This window comes from Haliotis asinina, chromosome 8, assembly GCF_037392515.1.
Source record: "Haliotis asinina isolate JCU_RB_2024 chromosome 8, JCU_Hal_asi_v2, whole genome shotgun sequence".
Lineage (NCBI taxonomy): Eukaryota > Metazoa > Mollusca > Gastropoda > Lepetellida > Haliotidae > Haliotis > Haliotis asinina.
Window position 1 is genome coordinate 31,433,068 of NC_090287.1, and position 19,111 is coordinate 31,452,178.

The 19,111-nt window shown below is 40.7% G+C and overlaps 1 protein-coding gene across 1 annotated transcript in view; it reads left to right on the forward strand.

Moving 5' to 3' along the window:
* The first annotated feature begins 4,319 nt into the window (after positions 1–4,319).
* The window catches only part of LOC137295084 (uncharacterized), a 65,868-nt gene continuing 51,076 nt past the window's right edge, over positions 4,320–19,111 (forward strand). The window contains exon 1 of the mRNA XM_067826367.1: positions 4,320–5,733. Within this exon, the coding sequence (XP_067682468.1) occupies positions 5,489–5,733 (245 nt within the window). The 5' untranslated portion in view covers positions 4,320–5,488. The remainder of the gene's footprint in view (positions 5,734–19,111) is intronic.

Consider the following 19,111-nt stretch of genomic DNA (forward strand, 5'->3'; position numbering starts at 1 on the left):
ATTGTGTTGGATGGAAGACACGTACTCACCGCACAACACTTCATGTTTGGTGGAAGACATGCACTCACTGTACAACATGTTGTGTGTAAAGGAAGACACGCACTCACCGCACAACACGTCATGTGTGGTGGAAGACATGCACTCACTGTACAACATGTTGTGTGTAAAGGAAGACATGTACTTACTGTACAACATGTTGTGTTTAAAGAGAGACACGCACTCATCGTCCAACACGTCATGTGTGGTGGAAGACATGCACTCACTGTACAACATGTTGTGTGTAAAGGAAGACACACACTTATCGTACAATACGTCATGTTTGGTGGAAGACATGCACTCACTGTACAACATGTTGTGTGTAAAGGAAGATACGCACTCATCGTACAGCACGTCATCTTTGATGGAAAATACGTATAACATGTCGTGTATGATGGAAAACTCGTTCCAGTAATGAGATGGCAGGTGTTATTGGATCATCGGATAAAACAAACCCATTAAATGAAGTAAAAGTTGATATTTCAATATTGGTATTCTGGAGGGTGTCACCACGTGCACTCCTCTAGGTTCTGTACTTTATTGAATATACTGCTTCCACACTGTAAACATCACCTGCACAGAAACCACAAGTTAACATTCTTAATTTATTCTCACAACGTCAAACAACTACCGACTTACCTACTTACCTGTCTACCTACCTACCTGTCTACGCTGCCTGTCTGCCTGCGAGCCTTCAAGCCCACAAGCCCACCCACTGTCCACCTAACCACCTGCTTGCCTACCTACCTACATACCTTCGTACCAACCTGCCTGCCTGCCTGCCTGGCTACTTGCCCCCAAGCCCACACACTGCCCACCTAACCACCTGTCTGCCTACACACCTGCGTGCTTACCTGCCTGCCCAACCCCCTACCCATCTAACTACCCACCCACTTGCCTACCTACCTAGCTGCCTACCTAGCTGTCCACCTACCCACCTACCAACCTTTACATGCAGTGATAAGGGGACAAATGTTTACTTGAAACAGATTTCCCCAGAGTGCACAGCACGAAGATTCCGAACGTACATGATAAAAAGTATTGCATTGTCCAAACCAAAACAACTACCAGCATGATTCATTTGGAAGTCCATTGTGACGTCTTGAGTTCATCAATCGGATGGGAAACAATGGGAGGATTTTACAGCCAACCTAATATCCGGTCGTTAAAATATCTGAATAAATATGGGATTGAAGTAGCTCGTGCATTAGATTGTATAAATACGCACGTGCCACTGTCCATGAAAAGTACGCGAATGTGATTACACCCGAAGTAGTTGATGAAAACATGCACATCACATTACCAACACCTCGCAAACACGTGCTTGTGTACAGTCAGGATCGTAAAACTGACTTTGCCTTTAGCGGAAATATCTTGCGATTATGGAAATCTATAGAGTGAAATGTGTCGCATTTATGAGAATGGATTCGAATTGCGTGGATGCGCAACCAAGACTATTCCGTAAAAGGTCATGGAGATGTTGCTACTTTTCCAGGTTTGTTTGTCAGCTTCCAACCTGCCGAATAGAGCCATGTATGCTGAAAACAATACTGACTAATCGTTGTGCCTATTCTCCTGAAATTTAACGGTATGGCCATTCTTCGAGCATTAGTTCCGAATGATACACATATTATTTCTGATCATTTGCTAGGAGTGCTTGTCGATGCAGTTCTGAGCTTGATTAAATAGAGGATTTGCCTATCTGGAAATGTCAGCAAGCTTTTCAATATGACAACGTTTCACTTTACAGCCTTAGGACGCCAGTTAGATGGTCGATCTGACACAGATTTTCAGTACAAATGTCAGTTTTATTTTTGAATAGTTGGCATAGGTTTCTTTAATAAATAGCGGTTAAACGTCATGTTTACAATCAAGACTGTACATGAACGCGTTCTTAGTGAGTGAATGGGCTCCATTTTACGCCGCATTCCGCAATATTCAAGCTATGTGACAGTGGCCTGTAAATAATAGGGCATGGGGAAGACAATTCAGTGATGAACAGCATGAACATCGTACTACTCAACTGGAACACGATGATATGCTAAAAACTAGACTCGTCTGACTACGCGATCCATTCAGTCGTGGCTTTCGACAAACTTGAGTTGCTGAAGATCAATTCTAACCCGGGTCTTCACGGGTCGAACACGTTCTAAGCTGACGTTGGGGCGTTGGACAATGTGCATGTTAGTTCATCTATAATAATAGCTTTTATCCCTAAAACAAATCATTTATGCAGATTTGAGCTGCAGCATCGGACTATTTGTAAGTTTACGTCTTCTTAGCGAATGTAGTTGGATCAGTCATTAGTCTCCTAAACGATTGATTATTCCGCCTGGGCGTAGGTCGGTATCGGAAACATCAGTGTAAGAAGATTAAAGTCCGTCCCATTTCAGTGGTTGAGGAGATGATTTGACACGTGTTATAGTATCTGGGTCAAGTGTGTCGAAATGATCCAATTATGTCTCTACGCGTTAACATGCAATCGAAATAATTCGACAAGAAGATATTAGACGTTTTTCCCACGAATATGTTGTTTTTCAGGAATGAAATAGTGGATTACATTTTTCACGGGGTTACTTACGCTATGATATGAGACATATACCTGCCAAAATGGCCCCAGTAATCTGAAGTGATGACGTGAGAGTAGGAGTGTAGCACTGTTCCAGCAAGATCACGGTGGAGGACACCAGATATCGGCTTCACACATTGTGCCCATGTAGGAAATCCAACTGTACTCTTTCCTCGTGCCCAGCGAACGCTTTAACCATAACACTACCAGTTGTCCCAATTTCAAATGTGTTCAGTGTATACTTTCTGCGACGTCGTGTCATATTGGAAATAAAACGAAACAAATAGAAAGAGGTCATAGATATTACCAATTTTGTGAAACTAAAGGAACGGTGGAAATGTTCACTAAGCCTTCTGGTCTAATTCATTTCCCAGTAGTCTGTCGTTTTTCAACAAAACAAAAACGTCACGGTAAACACATATTCCATTATAAATCCCTTGTCTCCATGTAGTCTTCACAGATAATTCTGTATTTGGGAACATTTCATTAAAGTCTATCTCAAAGACCGGACGTTAAGATGAATCAGTGAATCGTTCTCATAAAATTATTGTGATTTCTTTTAATGGTCAAAATAGGTTACCGATAATATCAGGTCACGTTCATAGTTCGTGATAGGCTCGAACAACTCCCGCTATGTAAGTGAGAAAGCTTTTGAATTCGTAATACTGCTAATTATCACGTTCACCTCCTACGTGAGGTTATGAATAATCAACAGTTTGATGGTGATAAGGTTTCGTGCGGAATTAACGGTGAAAAACACCCGAACCTATCTCTACAAAATCCCTACTCCAACGCTCTCCCGTCCTGTTTGGATTTCATGGCCTCATTCAGTCTCTTACATAATAACTATGTAGAGATTCCTCCTTTCCGGAACAAATAGAACAATGGTATCATACAGCGCAATTCGTTGAGCACCAAATTTCGTTGATTAGGATATCTGCATGGCTCTGATCAAGCCTTTGAGCACCAAACTCTGCGTCTGTTGGCTTCAAGATTCGAATGACGTACCCGTAACGCCTTCAAAAATGAAAGCATTAGGGGCTAATTTCAATACATCTATTCACGCATACTATCCGTCATGATGTTAAACGCAATTCCTTTAAAAAGTGCAGAAAATAGTATTGAAAGTCTAATGACTGAACAGAATCTGAACAGAATCACTGAACAGAGTGGATAGGAGTGTTAAAAATGACGGTGTGTACTAAACTTGTGACCGTTTACTGTTCCGTGTAAAGGTGACCCCAATGAATGTTTTGAAAGCTGTCCCTCTCAAATATAATGTAACGAATTTGAACGTGCGATGCTCAACTGCTCTTAGCTCTCAACGCTATTACATGTTTTTTTATATTCCATCATTCCTTAAGAGCAATATGTATGACCGCTTTGAGGGACGCCCAAACTCAATAATAAACCTGGGCATTAAACACAGTAGTTGTCCCTCAACCTCTAAATGTTGATATTGATCGAATGTAGAGGTGCCAGTACCGAGGACAAGCACCGAAGCCGCATTTGTCAATATCAGTAATATGTACAGAGGAAAGTAAGACTGTGTATTGAGATATGTTGATTCAACCGTTATGATATTCATAAATTTGCCACTATGTTTTCAGTCTGTACTCAGCACCAGAACCTACCAGAACACGACCACCATTGCTCCACACAGCTGGGATTGCAGAGACGTAAGTGGGTCTGTGGAAAGAAGCATCACGTGGACATGTAAAACCTTAGCTGGTTACCAGGGACACGTTTCGGATACTTTCTAAGGGTTCTTCCATCTTGAACATAATTGCGAGTAGCCATGTGGCGTGCGTCCTGTTGATTCCAGCCGTGCAGTAGACATGGGTGCTGCAGCGTTAACGCCACGCCTTGTGTAAATTGATTCACACTTTGGTTAAGTTTATCAATTTCCCTATCTTCGTTCAAAGTACGTCTAGAAGAATTTCAAGGCTTGGAACAGATCCGTACGTGCCTGCAACCACCGCCCAGGTTTATTACGAATGGGTCAGTGCATTAAATGATGGCCTTATCCACAGGTGGGATATGGACCTTGCGTGCACAGCAACAGGTAAACAAGTCGGTGTTGCCCAAGGCAATCTGAAGGCCGGGTGACCTGGCGGATGCCAGGACTGGGTATTAACAACAGCGGGCAGGCAGGGGCTGGTTTCCGCAACCACGTTCTTCAGCTGGAATTGCCGCGTGAAGTAAGAACGACATCATTTGATAGCGTTGCCAGAGTAATGGAACCGAGTCTCGTTCAGTGCCACAGGTATGCAACCAACCGCTAGGAGAAAGCCTTGCCTGGCACTTGAAGGATAGTGGTCTCCGTGGACCATGATGCTGCATGTGAACTTGAAACAAAAGAAGCTGTCGTTTTCTTTGAACATACCTCTCTGATCGCTGGATTTATATACCGGATGTTCAACTTTTCATGGAGAGTCTGTTTTGTTGAAAAACGGCTTAAGTTACCCAGCAACGGCAAACAGTAGGTCCGAGTTTATTATGTCGTGGTCGAGTTAATGCGGTAATGGGATGACGCTGAACATGTTTATTACTCTGCGAAGGTTTGAAGGACCAACGAAATAGCAAATCATATCGCATTGTGTTGGTGTCAAGTGTATCCATTTTACACATAACGTGGAGCCGGTAAGGGAGATCGCTTTATTATTGCCGTGAGAAGACAGCGACGACACAGTGTGTTTCTGTGCGAGCCTGACGTAGGAACCGCGTGCTTTGATCAATACCGGTGTTTGTTCAATGGTGGTGTTTGAAGATTAATTGTTACTATGATGTGACTGCGAACCTGACATCGGACGTTGTGGTGTACACCACGTGGATACACGTCACTGATACAGTATTCCGTCCAGCGGACAACCTGCCTTGAAAATGATGGGATGTTTTAATTCAAAGAAACTCAAATCTATGACAATACGTTCAGATAGCAAACGGTCAAGGGGGAGCGGTAAGAAATACCTCCCCCAGGATACTGGGGAGGGGCAGGCTGTGCCATCCCCTCGTGGTTTACCTGAAGAGCGACCCGAGTTCACAGAGAGACAGAAAGAGATTGTGCTTGACACTTGGCAGATCATTCAAAAAGACATTGCCAGGGTCGGTGTGGTAATGTTTATGAGGTGAGTTCAAAACGACGTATTTCATTGTGTGCTGTTGTTTGCATTACACACATGTCATGAGGAATCTTGGTCAAACGGCTAATTATCGGGATCGCTGAAAGCACGCGAACAGATGAGCTATATTTACCAAGCAGAATATCGACTGTTGCAATGAAGCTACTTCTGATAACAAGTACAGAAATAACACTGTTGCAAGGCACAAGTATCAACTCAACCAACTTTCATGTTTTCTTGATATTGCTTAATTCAGGTACGGTATCGAATTGTCCTGTTTCTAGGTCCTTTTAATCTTCACATTAATTAGACTCTGAGATATTGAAATGAAGCAATCCGGTTATCAAAGGCAGTCGTTAAGGAAGACATCATTTTCAATATGCTGCAGATAATAAAGGGGGTATTTGCAAACTCTGTGAAGAAGGGGACACACTGAGGTTTATGTTCATCATAGATGAATTGGTAAACGATTTTGTGTGACCCTAGTGTTTGGGAAACGATTATTCATGTTCCATCTCATGCAAGTTACATTTGTTAAACAGACAGACAAGCAGAATTTTATGTTACGAGTTCGTTATTAGGAATAAGTGTGTGGCTTTACACTTATGTGTCTTGTAAAAGTAAACCGTCATCATGAAAGTAAAAGGAAGGTCAAAAGAATGTGGGTCGTGATTAAAGAATTGTCCACACTGATTAAAGATTGAATTACATATCAAGTCATTCTATCGTTGAAGTTACTAACTGCTGGGCACCATCACGGATGTAACGTCAAACCATTAATTAATTTCAAATTTGCTATAGGTCGCGAGGTGCTAATTGTAAAATGATTAAATAGCACTGAACGCCTTTGAACGAAGACCTCTCTGCGTCATGACCTCGTTTCTGGAGGCTGTATTAGGTCATCGATGGGTTGTCAAGGCACGTAAGTGAGATGCGAGTGCCTAGCGTATCGGGGCATTATGATGGTGCCGGAGGTATGAACGTCTCCACCTGGATTGGTATTGCAAATGTTATATACGCTATTCTATTACTGTATTCTATACTTCTATTTAATGCAAATGTGAAAAAATAATGACTCATTACTGGAAACTTATTATTTGGCACTGGTGACAATACGTACAGACAGCTCAAGAGTATGCTCACGGATCCTATTCTCTTTTCTAACGGAAAGCTAATTAATGTTTGATTGTAAAACTACCTATCTCAGAATAAAATAATAAATAATATGCGCACAGGCCGGTGGTTATTCATAACCCAGAAGCTGTCACATCTGGAGTGGTAATTGGGAATCGGACAAAAAGAACCCATGGATACTGATGACTAAGGCAACAATTCTGTAGAGCAAGTCATGAGTGAACGATTCACCGGTTTATCATAACACAAGAGATACAGTTCCAGCGTGAGGACAATATGTAAAGAAGAAACACAATTCTTCAAGGTGTTTGATCTTTGCCTGTGAAAAACATAGCTAGCGCCTCCAGCACATGGTTGTTGTACCTGAACTGATGTTTCTTCGTCTCGGTATTGATTTGTAATACCTTTGCAAGACAGAGCAAAACAATATTTCTCATTCTTCACATAGTTGTATCATACACTGAATGGTATTTCACGTTGTCACCGCAGTCTATTTTTTCAATACCCCATTTATTCGTTTTGTGTCGTGTGTGATATACATATGACGTGTTTGGTTGAGCGTGTGTGTATGTGTGTGTGTGTGTGTGTGAGAGAGAGAGAGAGAGAGAGAGAGAGAGAGAGAGCGGGCGAAAGTGTGTGTTAGGTTGATTTGCTTGTTTCTTGTAAATTAGATCAGACTGTATAATCTTCCGTCCTCCGAACCATTCTGAATGCATCATTTGCGCTAGGAAGATACCATGTACACATATAAATATAAATAAATCCTGAGTATTTTTATGTAATTAACGGCTTATTCACCGGTCTTAAAATGTGCATAGGAACCTATTATGCCTCGTTCCCATATTTCAATATAGAGTCAGCTTTGCAGCGTATAAACCAACTGTTGAAAAATAACTTACTGCAGAAAAAAGACAAAAAGGAATCGATTTTTCAATAAAGTGTTTTGTAACTGCATCATAGAACCATTTCAGCCACAACCATTGCTTCCCTATACCACATACTCTGGCTGAGTACCTGCGGCCATCTCTATTTGATATGATTCATTGTTCTGGTAGAATTGTACTCCATGTATATGAAAATAGAATGGCAACGCTCATTTATGCCTTATCTCACGAAGTAATGTAGATAGACTACATATGTACAGGGAACGAGATTTAACTACATAAGGAAATGATCTGCCTAAGCCTTTTCTAAAGATACATAGCGAGGGTAGTCCAGTATAACAGTATAACGTCTCTTTGAATACATATGATTCAAAACATAGGTTACTTTGCAAGTAATGTATGACCTTTCAATGTGACATGGTGCCCGGACTCATTTATTCAAATTAATTGATTCTACGACTTCTGGTTCTTAAGGGGTAGAATAGGCCTTCAGCAACCATGCGTGCCATAAAAGGCGACTATACTTGACGTAAGAGGCAACGGGATCGGGTGGTCAGCCTGGCTGACTTGGTTGACACATGCCATTGGTTCCCAATTGCGTAGATCGATGTTCATGTTGTTGATCACTCTATTGTCTGGTCCAGACTCGATTATTTACAGACCGCCGCCATATAGCTGGAATATTGCTGACTGCGGCGTAAATCTAAACTCACTCACTCACTGGTTCTCATGGTCATTAAATAACCATGTAATATGTATTACGATACATGTGATCATTCAGTCGTAACTGTCTCAAAAAGAAAAGCAAAGATGCTGGCGATGACATTCAGAGGGCATACACATCTGAAGTCATACTTTCATGGTAAGGCGTAACCAATATTTGCTCATACATTATTGGTTGTAGGATATTGTAATAGCTTATGATGGAAAAGAGCCCGATTTGATGCACGTCCCGGGCCTTCACCACTTTCTTGAAACACGTGAAACCAGCTTGTTTGGTGCTAGCAGCTGTAGACGCATGGACCAGGGTGGGCCCAAATGTCACTGTATATGGCCCGCTCATGAAATTACACCTTCTGGTTCCTTGAACAGTAGATCACTGGCATTAGTGAATGAGTTGGTTTTTACATCGAATTGGGCAGTGTTTCACCAACGTGCTCCGTTATATAGTCTGTACTTAATCGATAACGTTGTAACGTGTTCAGTAGTACTCCCTCTGCACATCCGAATAAGCATCTTTACTTAATTGTTCACGTCACGATATGACTGAAATGTTGGCGATGTGACGTATATTTTAATTCAGTCACCCACTCCGAATACACACGATACGGTTGGAGATAGTTATATCGCACAAAGTGTGTTAAGGACCAAAAGGTTACAAGTTTTAGAGGTGATGAATCATCTTGCGCTGAGTCGTTTATGTCATTTTCCCATGAAAGTATGACTTAAGGTGCGTATGCATCTGATGACTGTCATCTCCAGCATCTTTGCTTTTCGTTTTGAGATAGTTACGATTGAGTCAAGGAATGATCACATGTTTCGTAATGCACATTACATGGCTATTTAATGATCATAAGAACCAATTAATGTGAATGAAATGAGTTCGGGTGCCATTTCACATTGAAAGCGGCATGCCTCTGAGTCATACATTGCTCGTAAAGTACTCTATGTTTTGAAGCATATGCATTTCATATTGTCGAACTCACTACCATGCTCAAATCATCTGGTCAGTGGTTGTAAAGGAAGCCACTACCGAGAAATCAGAAATGCTTCTGATTTTATTAGACACTTAGGTGATTATTAAGAACAATATCCATAATGACACTTGGATTATCTGTCCAATTCGATAACTCTTAAATACACGCATGTATTCATACGCAGAGCTTGCAAACATTCTTGCTGTTACGAGCAGTTGGTACTCATGGATTCAAACATGTCACGAACTTATCATGGGCGGTTTCCTACCCTAGAGAAGTGTGCATTGTAATCATTGTGTGCTCTCACTCATAAAATATAAGGTCTTGGCGTCGTATTCTTTGAACAGAACATCACTGCGGTTAGGGCTTGTGCGATTTAGCTTCCCTCTACTTGTCCATACACTTGATGCATTTATGCCCGAAGTGATGGGAAGGTTATCAATTTCCTATAACCAATATTGTATGAGCAAATATTGGTTGAGCCTCACAGTTGATTCTTCGCCCTGGCTGGTGGTACCTGCGGGGCAGTGTGGTGACGCAAGTGACAGTGTACGATTTAATTCCAGCTTGTACAATCAGTTTAGACACAAATGACATGTCTGAATAAGCCATGGAGGTGCATGTTCAGTAGTTTATTTAAGAATTAACTACAATGTGTCCTTAAGTTGTATTTATGGAGGTGTAAGCGTCAAAACTGGAGTGCATGCTGTGACAAATCGTATAGCTAATTTACGCAAGGTGTACACACATCAAACGTTCTAAACACGATAAATACAGACCGGTTCTTGTAACGATATACATCGTCATTTATCCGTAACGTCATTCGTTTACAGACTACTTGTTTAATCATTAAAACCGAAACAGCACATTGTTCCATACGTTTAACAGCACACAGTGCAACAATGCCTTGAAAGCCACAATCATTTCAATATCAGCCGTTCATGAACTAGTACTGTGTTATTGGTCAAAACCTACCTTTTTCTGTTTTTTTTTCAAGTCATTTGACTTGATTTGCAACGGTTTCAGAGCGAAAATATTTATATTAGTCATGAAGTACTATTGATAGCGCAATGTGATTAGCCTGTCAACATGAGGGGATTTCTATGTGACCATCAGTATATGTTCTGATCCAAATCTTATACAAAAAGAAAAATGTAGACGTGTCTATTATTCTGGCAAGTCCCGTTATCAATAGTATTTCTTTTAGGGAGAATGAAACGTTGCAACTTTAGGCGCAAACAGGATTAGTCATCAGTAGATCTGAAAGCACAGGGGAGGTACCTGGTAGATAATGTATATCTGGGCAATCAAAAGATCTGTAGGTATACTGGTTAAACAAATACAGTGATACACCGAATGACTGTCCATACGTGAGAAGACGGTGGGGTTAAAGGTTAAAGCGTTCGCTCGCTCCACCGAAGAACCGGATTGAATTCCTATATGAGCACAACGGGTGAAGCGGGATATCTCTAACATCGGCGTAAAGCTAAACACACACACTCACTCGTCATATGAGTGATCATGATGATGACGGTGAAGGAGGGGCAGAATAACGGTATACACCGTGCATACTATGTGCAGTTCCGTTGACGAGTAATGTTAGCGCTGACATTTACTCTTTGTACTGATATGTTCATTTTTCCCCCCAGGAATACCATCCGTATTCCCATTTCGGCTTTTAACAGAAAATTAAACCGATCACACACATGTCTTATCGTGTGAGGTTTCAACGCCGATGGCAATCCAGAGAGCTGATGTTGTAACGTGAAAATGCAGGAACTATTATGGAACTAACATTTCCTACTGTCCTAATGCGTGCCTGGGGGCCTAGGAAAGACGTTTCACGCCATGGCCACACAGGCGATATTCTTACCCAAACATCATCGGGTAATCAAGTTGCCACTCGTGTCTCATCTAAACCACTGCAAGGTGATACGTGTCTTAAGCCTATTTTCTTAACACGTCACGGCCGTGAGTATATGTCTTAATACACACGCCCTTGCTGTCACAGATAGCGCCATTGGCCACGGTCCTCTGTAATGTAGTGTCTGATCCTACTAACTAACGGGATAGACATGTTCCATACTTCGGCTTGGCTGTCTGGAATGAACCACCCTGTGGCTTGGCGAATGCTGAGAGGCAGCCAACCTGAAGAGTTCCTGAGATGCCAGGAAGGAGAAGCTGCATGCTGGTTAATCATCTTGTGAAATAAAAAAATATCAATAGTCTTGTTTAAGAGTATAGAGGATTTTTCTTAGAGTACTCATGGTGCAACGCCTGTTCAGGTCGGTTAATTAAATCCCAAATCGTTGCTTGCTTGCAACGCATGTCCGCCATGTTGAATCTATAGTGCGCGTACTGTGTAGAAATGACCTGCTTCACCTGAGGCTTACATGACAATTGTTTCCAAGCATAAAAACATAGACACGCTTTTAATAGCACGATGTCGTGTATAGCAAAAACAGTGACAGTTCCAACAACCCAAGAGGTTTGGGAATTTTTTCGTTGACTGTTCAACCTTGCTTTTTTATCACTTATATCTTGGATTAAACCACACCATAGTCTGGAGACGCAGACGCCTCATGGCTAAGGAAATTATTTCTCCAAAATAAGCTTAAACTTATAATTAGTTTGGGGAAAGTTAGATATTCGATGCCCTCCTTGCTAATGTGTGGGCTGTCTGTCTTATGGAGATAGTTAAAACACAGGTACAGATTACTGAGTTTGTGAAAGCCAAATCATCGACACATATGCAGCCAGAAAACATTTAGAAACTCTCAACATATCAATATCTGCGTCGTTCTAATACACATCAAATAGCTCACGCAGTCAAATTGAGAAGTAAGTCGAATGCACTAAACACAATAAAGTGCCTAAAATCATACATTCATATAGTCTATTCCTAAATATAGATACATATATCTTGGTTCGGTTGTGCTGCAATCTGCCTCAGACCTATGAATATCTGGAGAAGACTTCATCTTTGTCAAACCAATGATAATGACTGGTACATCATCAGACCACACGTTCCTGTCTATTTCGGAGTCATGACTATCTCATCCATCGACACATTTGCATCTAATGGTTATATTTATGCTGACGGCACGCTTTGGTATAGTTAACCGCTATTCTGGTGCTCCCAGAAGGACATGCATTGTTGGTCCGTCATGAAATGCAAGGTCATCACATGGGCACATTCGATATGATATTCGTTGATTTCAGATGAGGATTGAGAACAATGGGATATTTAAAATAAGTTTAATATGTGTTGTGTATTGTACGTTTACTGATGACACGTGTTTGTCTCACATTCACCATCTTATTGTCCATGTCATTCAGGAAAACGTTATTTCCGAAAAAGAAAATTGTGACAGATCGAGACCTCGTACAGCATATGTTATACTATGTGATCGAAATATGGACATTATGCCAAATGATTTCTGTGGGATTCTTTCAGTTACAATATCGTAAGAAAATCGGTTTAAATATCAGCACTGGTAACATCAATACGATTTATGTACTTTTCATTTACAAATACGGGTGAGTGTGCATCCTCTATCTTTTACTTTTACATTACCTTCAACGCGAAATAGTTTGAAGAATCATATCGTGAACACAAACTTATAGTTCAACTCAACATGGAATAACGTATTAGATATGGAAATCACTCCCAACAAACTGAATACATACTTTAGAGGAATGCAGTTTGTCACAGTAGCTTTGTCAGTAAAGTAGGAAAAATACGTCCAAAGTTAGAACTCTCATTGATGATTTCCCACCTGCATCCAGCTGCCTGTATGACATCTAAACACTTACACGACTAAGTTAGACGTTTGGAGTCTTGAATTAGATCAAACGTGAGAGAGTTTGTTAGGGCGATCTGAGTCGATTGGCCATCTAATGGTATTACGACACAGCGTGTCCTGGCTTTGTAACATTTTTGGTTGATGGTAGAGGCAGCATGAGTGCTCATCGTGACACCGAGAGTACTGCCCATCCCGTGTTCTTTCATATGCTGCAACTTTATTGTAAATCAAAGCTGAAATGAGTCACGCCAAGAACGATTAAAGTGACGGTTTTCTTCAAAAGAACTTTCAACATGCAGCACTTTATCTTAAGAACAAAGATAAACAGTCTTTCATCACTTTCGGTGATAAATTATGGCCAAAGACTTTTATTTGTACGTCTTTGTCACCACTTTCCGTTCCATTTACACTGTGATAATAAAACATGAATAAAACCTTTAGAACCAGCAGTTTATATTGATCTTCTAAAGGATGTATATTTAGGGCGGCGTACACAAGACTGCTAATACTGAAGTTAATAGAAATAGCCAAACTAAACACTGCAGTCGATCATCGGCTTATAAGATAAGGCGGAGACACCAAGAAACATCTGACATTTTCTACATCGCGGACAAGAAAGAAACCATGTTTGGATTAATCTGGCAAATAAACACTCTATTATCGACGTGAGCGAGCTATCATAAGTCTGGTTACGGCAGAATATTGTAATTCCTTTTGCATTGTAGACTTACCATAGTAACGCTCGGTTAATGAATGTCGTTCCCTGTCAACCACGATTCTTTCTCCCTCTGTTGATGTCACGCTAACTGCTTAGTGTAGATAATGTTTGCTTTCCCAAATTAGTATTGTCAAAAGACGGATGTGGTATGTTTGAGGTAGTGAATCAGACGGTTAATGTATATACATTCTGCTGTGTATAATGTTTGTGTACAAGGAAGACATTGGCATGTGTACTCATCGTCTACAAATGTGTTACCCTTTGCGTCACAGTCTTACCTGCACGCACGACGGGAATCGAACACTGGTCTAAGCGTAACGAGAGAACACTTTAGCAACTGAGCTACCATAATTCCTTCAAGTCCTGGCACTCAGCCTGCCTCCTCAATAAATATATATTTGTAAGCGATATTGCTGCACACGTGTTAACAACCTTATTGGTGTAATGAAGCAGGGTTATTACGCTTAATGGAGTAAACGAAGGGCACTAGATACTTAGACATGGAATAAGCATGAATAGAAAATACATTAGTGGAACATCCTAGTGATACTTGACCATACATCTCCGATATATTACTTTCTCAATGTATGGCGCAGCACGGCCATTGGTCATCGCCCGCCAATATCGCGATGTCCGCATATTTATTGCCTCTGTTTAGCTGATAATGTAATCAATCGTTATGGTAGTCGAATTAAAAACAAGCACAACCTCAGGGAATGTTCATTTCATCTTCAGCTCAGTGAGATGACACATAAAGTGTTTGCCACAGACACCTTATCGTCATTTTTCGGTCTCGCTGATATCCATGTCCGATTGCACACTTGGTTATTTTCATAAAAGGAGACAGAAAACATGTTTTGGAATCTTTCATCCTGCCACATCTTCGGAATGGCGTCGGACGCGCCTATCCACAGCCTCATATAATCTTGAAACAACTAGACAGGGCCAGGGAAGAGGGTCAAACGCTGCCACGATAATTCAAACCGTTATCAATATTCAGGAAAGAATTGTCTCTCTTATGTATAATTATGGCACATGTTTCCTGCCAGAATATTATCTTTGAAAGATACGTTACGTTTCTATTTATAATATTCACATGGGCAATGATCTATAAGTGAGATTTCATCTTCCCACGTTAATGCTTGTTTATGGGTTTAATGGGTAATTTACCTGCAAGCCAACGTTCAGTGTTCCTTAACGGTTCGATGACATGTATTGAACTAAGTACATTTACCTCGCCATTTATCATTGCCAATAAGGCAATAAGCTGTCCCACGCCAGCGATTTTTAAATCAAAGCGAAAAGTGAATTTAGTGTACCGACGTTCTGAACTAAATTTTTATAGTATCGGATGTTCTTGGGGAGGAAAGCCCGAAGTAATCCTTGTATTTGACGTTCACCTCTGTGATGAGTGAGTGAGTTAATAAAATCTCGTCGGCAATATTGCAGCCATATCGTGACGAGAACAATATCTCTGTGATTAAAAACCCGGATTCGAAGCCATGTTGCCAGAATGCATAAGTGTTATGCATTGCGGCCTGTCATCAATTAGTTTTCCGTAAGAGCTTTGCATCCATGTTAAATGTTTTCATGGGTATCTGGAATATTTCAACTTAAAGAATACATACGAAAAAGGGACGAACGAGCCGTTTTCCTCGGGAACATTTATAGAGCAGACTTAGCCCTTGGAAAACCCTTGGTCCCCAGCAGGCACATCCGAAATGTCTTGACACCAAGCAAGGGCATGTACAAAGAAACGCACGAGTGTTCAGTCATTAATTTAATCGTCAAAGGTCAAAGATTTATCTACCCATTGCATTCGAATTTCACAGTATCAGATGTTAGTTAACATGTGTAGGACTTAGCTGCGTTCTGGCCTATTTATCTGACAGTTCATCAAGCGTCAGGGCCAGCAGCTGACGTTCACGTACGCATCGGCCAGGTCATTCCGCAAATGTTAGGTGGGGTTGAAGTTTGGCGATTTGGAAGACATGGAAACGGTTTCGTCTCTGAACAGGCAGTTAAATTGCAGTGAAAGGTACACAAGATTAGATCACTGTGTGTATTCTTTGATTTAGCTAAAATTGACCATGGCCGTCTAAAAGCAAAATATTCATACGGGTAATCTCATTGTCAATGATTTCTGAGAACTGAATATAATAATAATGTTTTTCATAACATGTTCATGTAAAACTGATACTTTACAAAGGAAACATTAAAAAAAAATATATTTTTTAATATCCGTTTCCCCGATCTAATTTCATTTCAGGTACACTTAAGAGCACCATGAGGGCGAGGCTATATCACTCTAAGACTAATGGTATTTGAAATTCCGTATTCATGTTTCTTTTTCACATCATCACTTTAAGAGGGATGCCCGTCAGGAAAGTATTCCAGGTTGATAGTGACTCCTAACTCAAAGAAGCGATTTCAGAATATAAACTAACTCAAAGAGACGTCCAGAAATGGAAATGAACATATTATAGCTGTACAAAATATACATTCCGACATTATGTTGTTGTTTCGAAAACAATACAACTATTGAGACCCTCCAATGCCAAATAGTATAATGTTACACGCCAGCACAAAGAACACCAAGCCCTGACTGTCCTCAAGAACAGTTACCGGTCGGTGTGAAGGGCAAATTAGACACGTATATTATGGAACACTAAAAGCATTAATGACATCAGGTGTTCCATTAAAGTGTATATGAAAAATACCACACATTTTAATAGCTAACCAGGACAGGTAAACAAATGTAGCTTCGTGCTGCAGAATTTTTTTACTACTAGTAAGCTACAGGAATCGTATGAATGGAATGTCCGATAAGTTGTAATGTGGGATGTGTTTGTCATGCGTAAATCATTAATCGTTATTTTCAGTACAAGGCAGGTGATATTTTTCTCTTATTCTTCAGTGATCCGGATATGAAGTTTGTCATCGAGTCTTGTTTCAGGCAGCAAACCCATTAACGTAGATGTTCCCTTCCTTTCTGCCTCATACGCTTCACATATTACTCCCCCTCGCTGGGCCCGTCCCTCCCATCCCCTTTGGGTACAATCCCACCTTCGTGGAACCTTATCGATTAGGTATCAGATGCTCACCAAAACAGAATACACGCACCTTAGGCTGTCGATAAATAAACAATATCAAGGGCGTTTTTCATGCAAACTTCTAGGAGCCCAGGGGTAGGTTTGCGATAAAAGCAAACTACATCTAGCTCCTGCCGGACATTGACGACACAAGGGATGCATGAAATCTAATTAATTTCCAGCATTAAGCTGGATATTTTCTGACATTGAGGTTTCAATGTCTTTGTATTCAATGTATGCGGTTCAGTCATGAACAGTTTCATGGTGGGGGTGATCAGTATGGATATTTTGCCCAGTATAATGTGTTCGGAATAGAGAGCACCGTTAGTGTATAGAGATACAAATGAAATCAATTTAATCAATCCCTATGTCGATGTTCAGTACCAGGAACATATGCATTTCTTTCGTATGTTTCTTGATGACTGGGAAGTAGTGACATTAATGATTGATGCTCAATCAATACCTTACAGTTGTTAACGGACAATTTATATGAAAATGATCTGCATCGTCCATAGGCTGAAAACATAAATGCCACACTGCGTGGTTTAAATGCAATTTAAATTAGGTAGTTGTCAGATTTGTCAGCGAAACAAGCAAGTTGTAACGCGAGATAAAAGCGGGAATGACTGTTACCTCCAGGAGGAAAATGCAGAACCGTATAGTACTGACGGACCATGGTTCATAAAAGACTTTTCATATGAGTTGATATGTTAGAGCAATATCAACGAGGAGACAAATGCTGAACATCACGCATGTCTCGATCAGCACGAGTCCTTTCGGGTTGCCAGTCCAGTCCAAAGGTGCTCTGAGTACTGTTATGACACAAACATATTTTATTTTAGTCTCAATAGCAGAAAGTTGTCTCCTCTGGCACTTCAGTTCCCCTGACAGTGGTACAAAGCAAGGCCAGTGTCAGCCATTAACAGTGAACAATTCTTGTCGTCAGCTTCTTACCACAAGTACCAAGAAGCATACGCCAAGTGTGTCTCTAGTTCATGAGCCAAATCTCAGTTTTGTGGACACCGTTTTCATCATAGAAGAGGAAGGTACGGAAGCGGATTAGGACCACGGTGAAATTTTTTTTAACCTCATTATCTCCTACGTAGGACTTACTATCACCTACGTGAGAGTTACTATCTTCTACGTAGGACTTACTATCCCCTACGTGAGAGTTACTATCTTCTACGTAGGACTTATTATCTCCTACGTGAGAGTTACTTTCTTCTACGTAGGACTTTTTATCTCCTACGTGAGAGGTATTATCTCCTATGTAGGACTTACTATCTCCTACGTAGGACTTATTATCATCTACGTAAGAGTTATTATCACCTACGTAGGACTTTCTATCTCCCAGGTAGAACTTACTTTCACCTACGTAGGACTTATTATCTCCTACGTGAGAGTTACTATCTTCTACGTAGGACTTATTATCTCCTACGTGAGAGTTACTATCTTCTACGTAGGACTTATTATCTCCTACGTGAGAGGTATTATCTCCTATGTAGGACTTACTATCTCCTACGTGAGAGTTACTATCTTCTACGTAGGACTTACTATCCCCTACGTGAGAGTTACTATCTTCTACGTAGGACTTATTATCTCCTACGTGAGAGTTACTTTCTTCTACGTAGGACTTTTTATCTCCTACGTGAGAGTTACTATCTTCTACGTAGGACTTATTATCTCCTACGTGAGAGTTACTATCTTCTACGTAGGACTTATTATCTCCTACGTGAGAGGTATTATCTCCTATGTAGGACTTACTATCTCCTACGTGAGAGTTACTATCTTCTACGTAGGACTTTTTATCTCCTACGTGAGAGTTACTTTCTTCTACGTAGGACTTTTTATCTCCTACGTGAGAGTTACTTTCTTCTACGTAGGACTTATTATCTCCTACGTGAGAGTTACTATCTTCTACGTAGGACTTATTATCTCCTACGTGAGAGGTATTATCTCCTATGTAGGACTTACTATCTCCTACGTGAGAGTTACTATCTTCTACGTAGGACTTACTATCCCCTACGTGAGAGTTACTATCTTCTACGTAGGA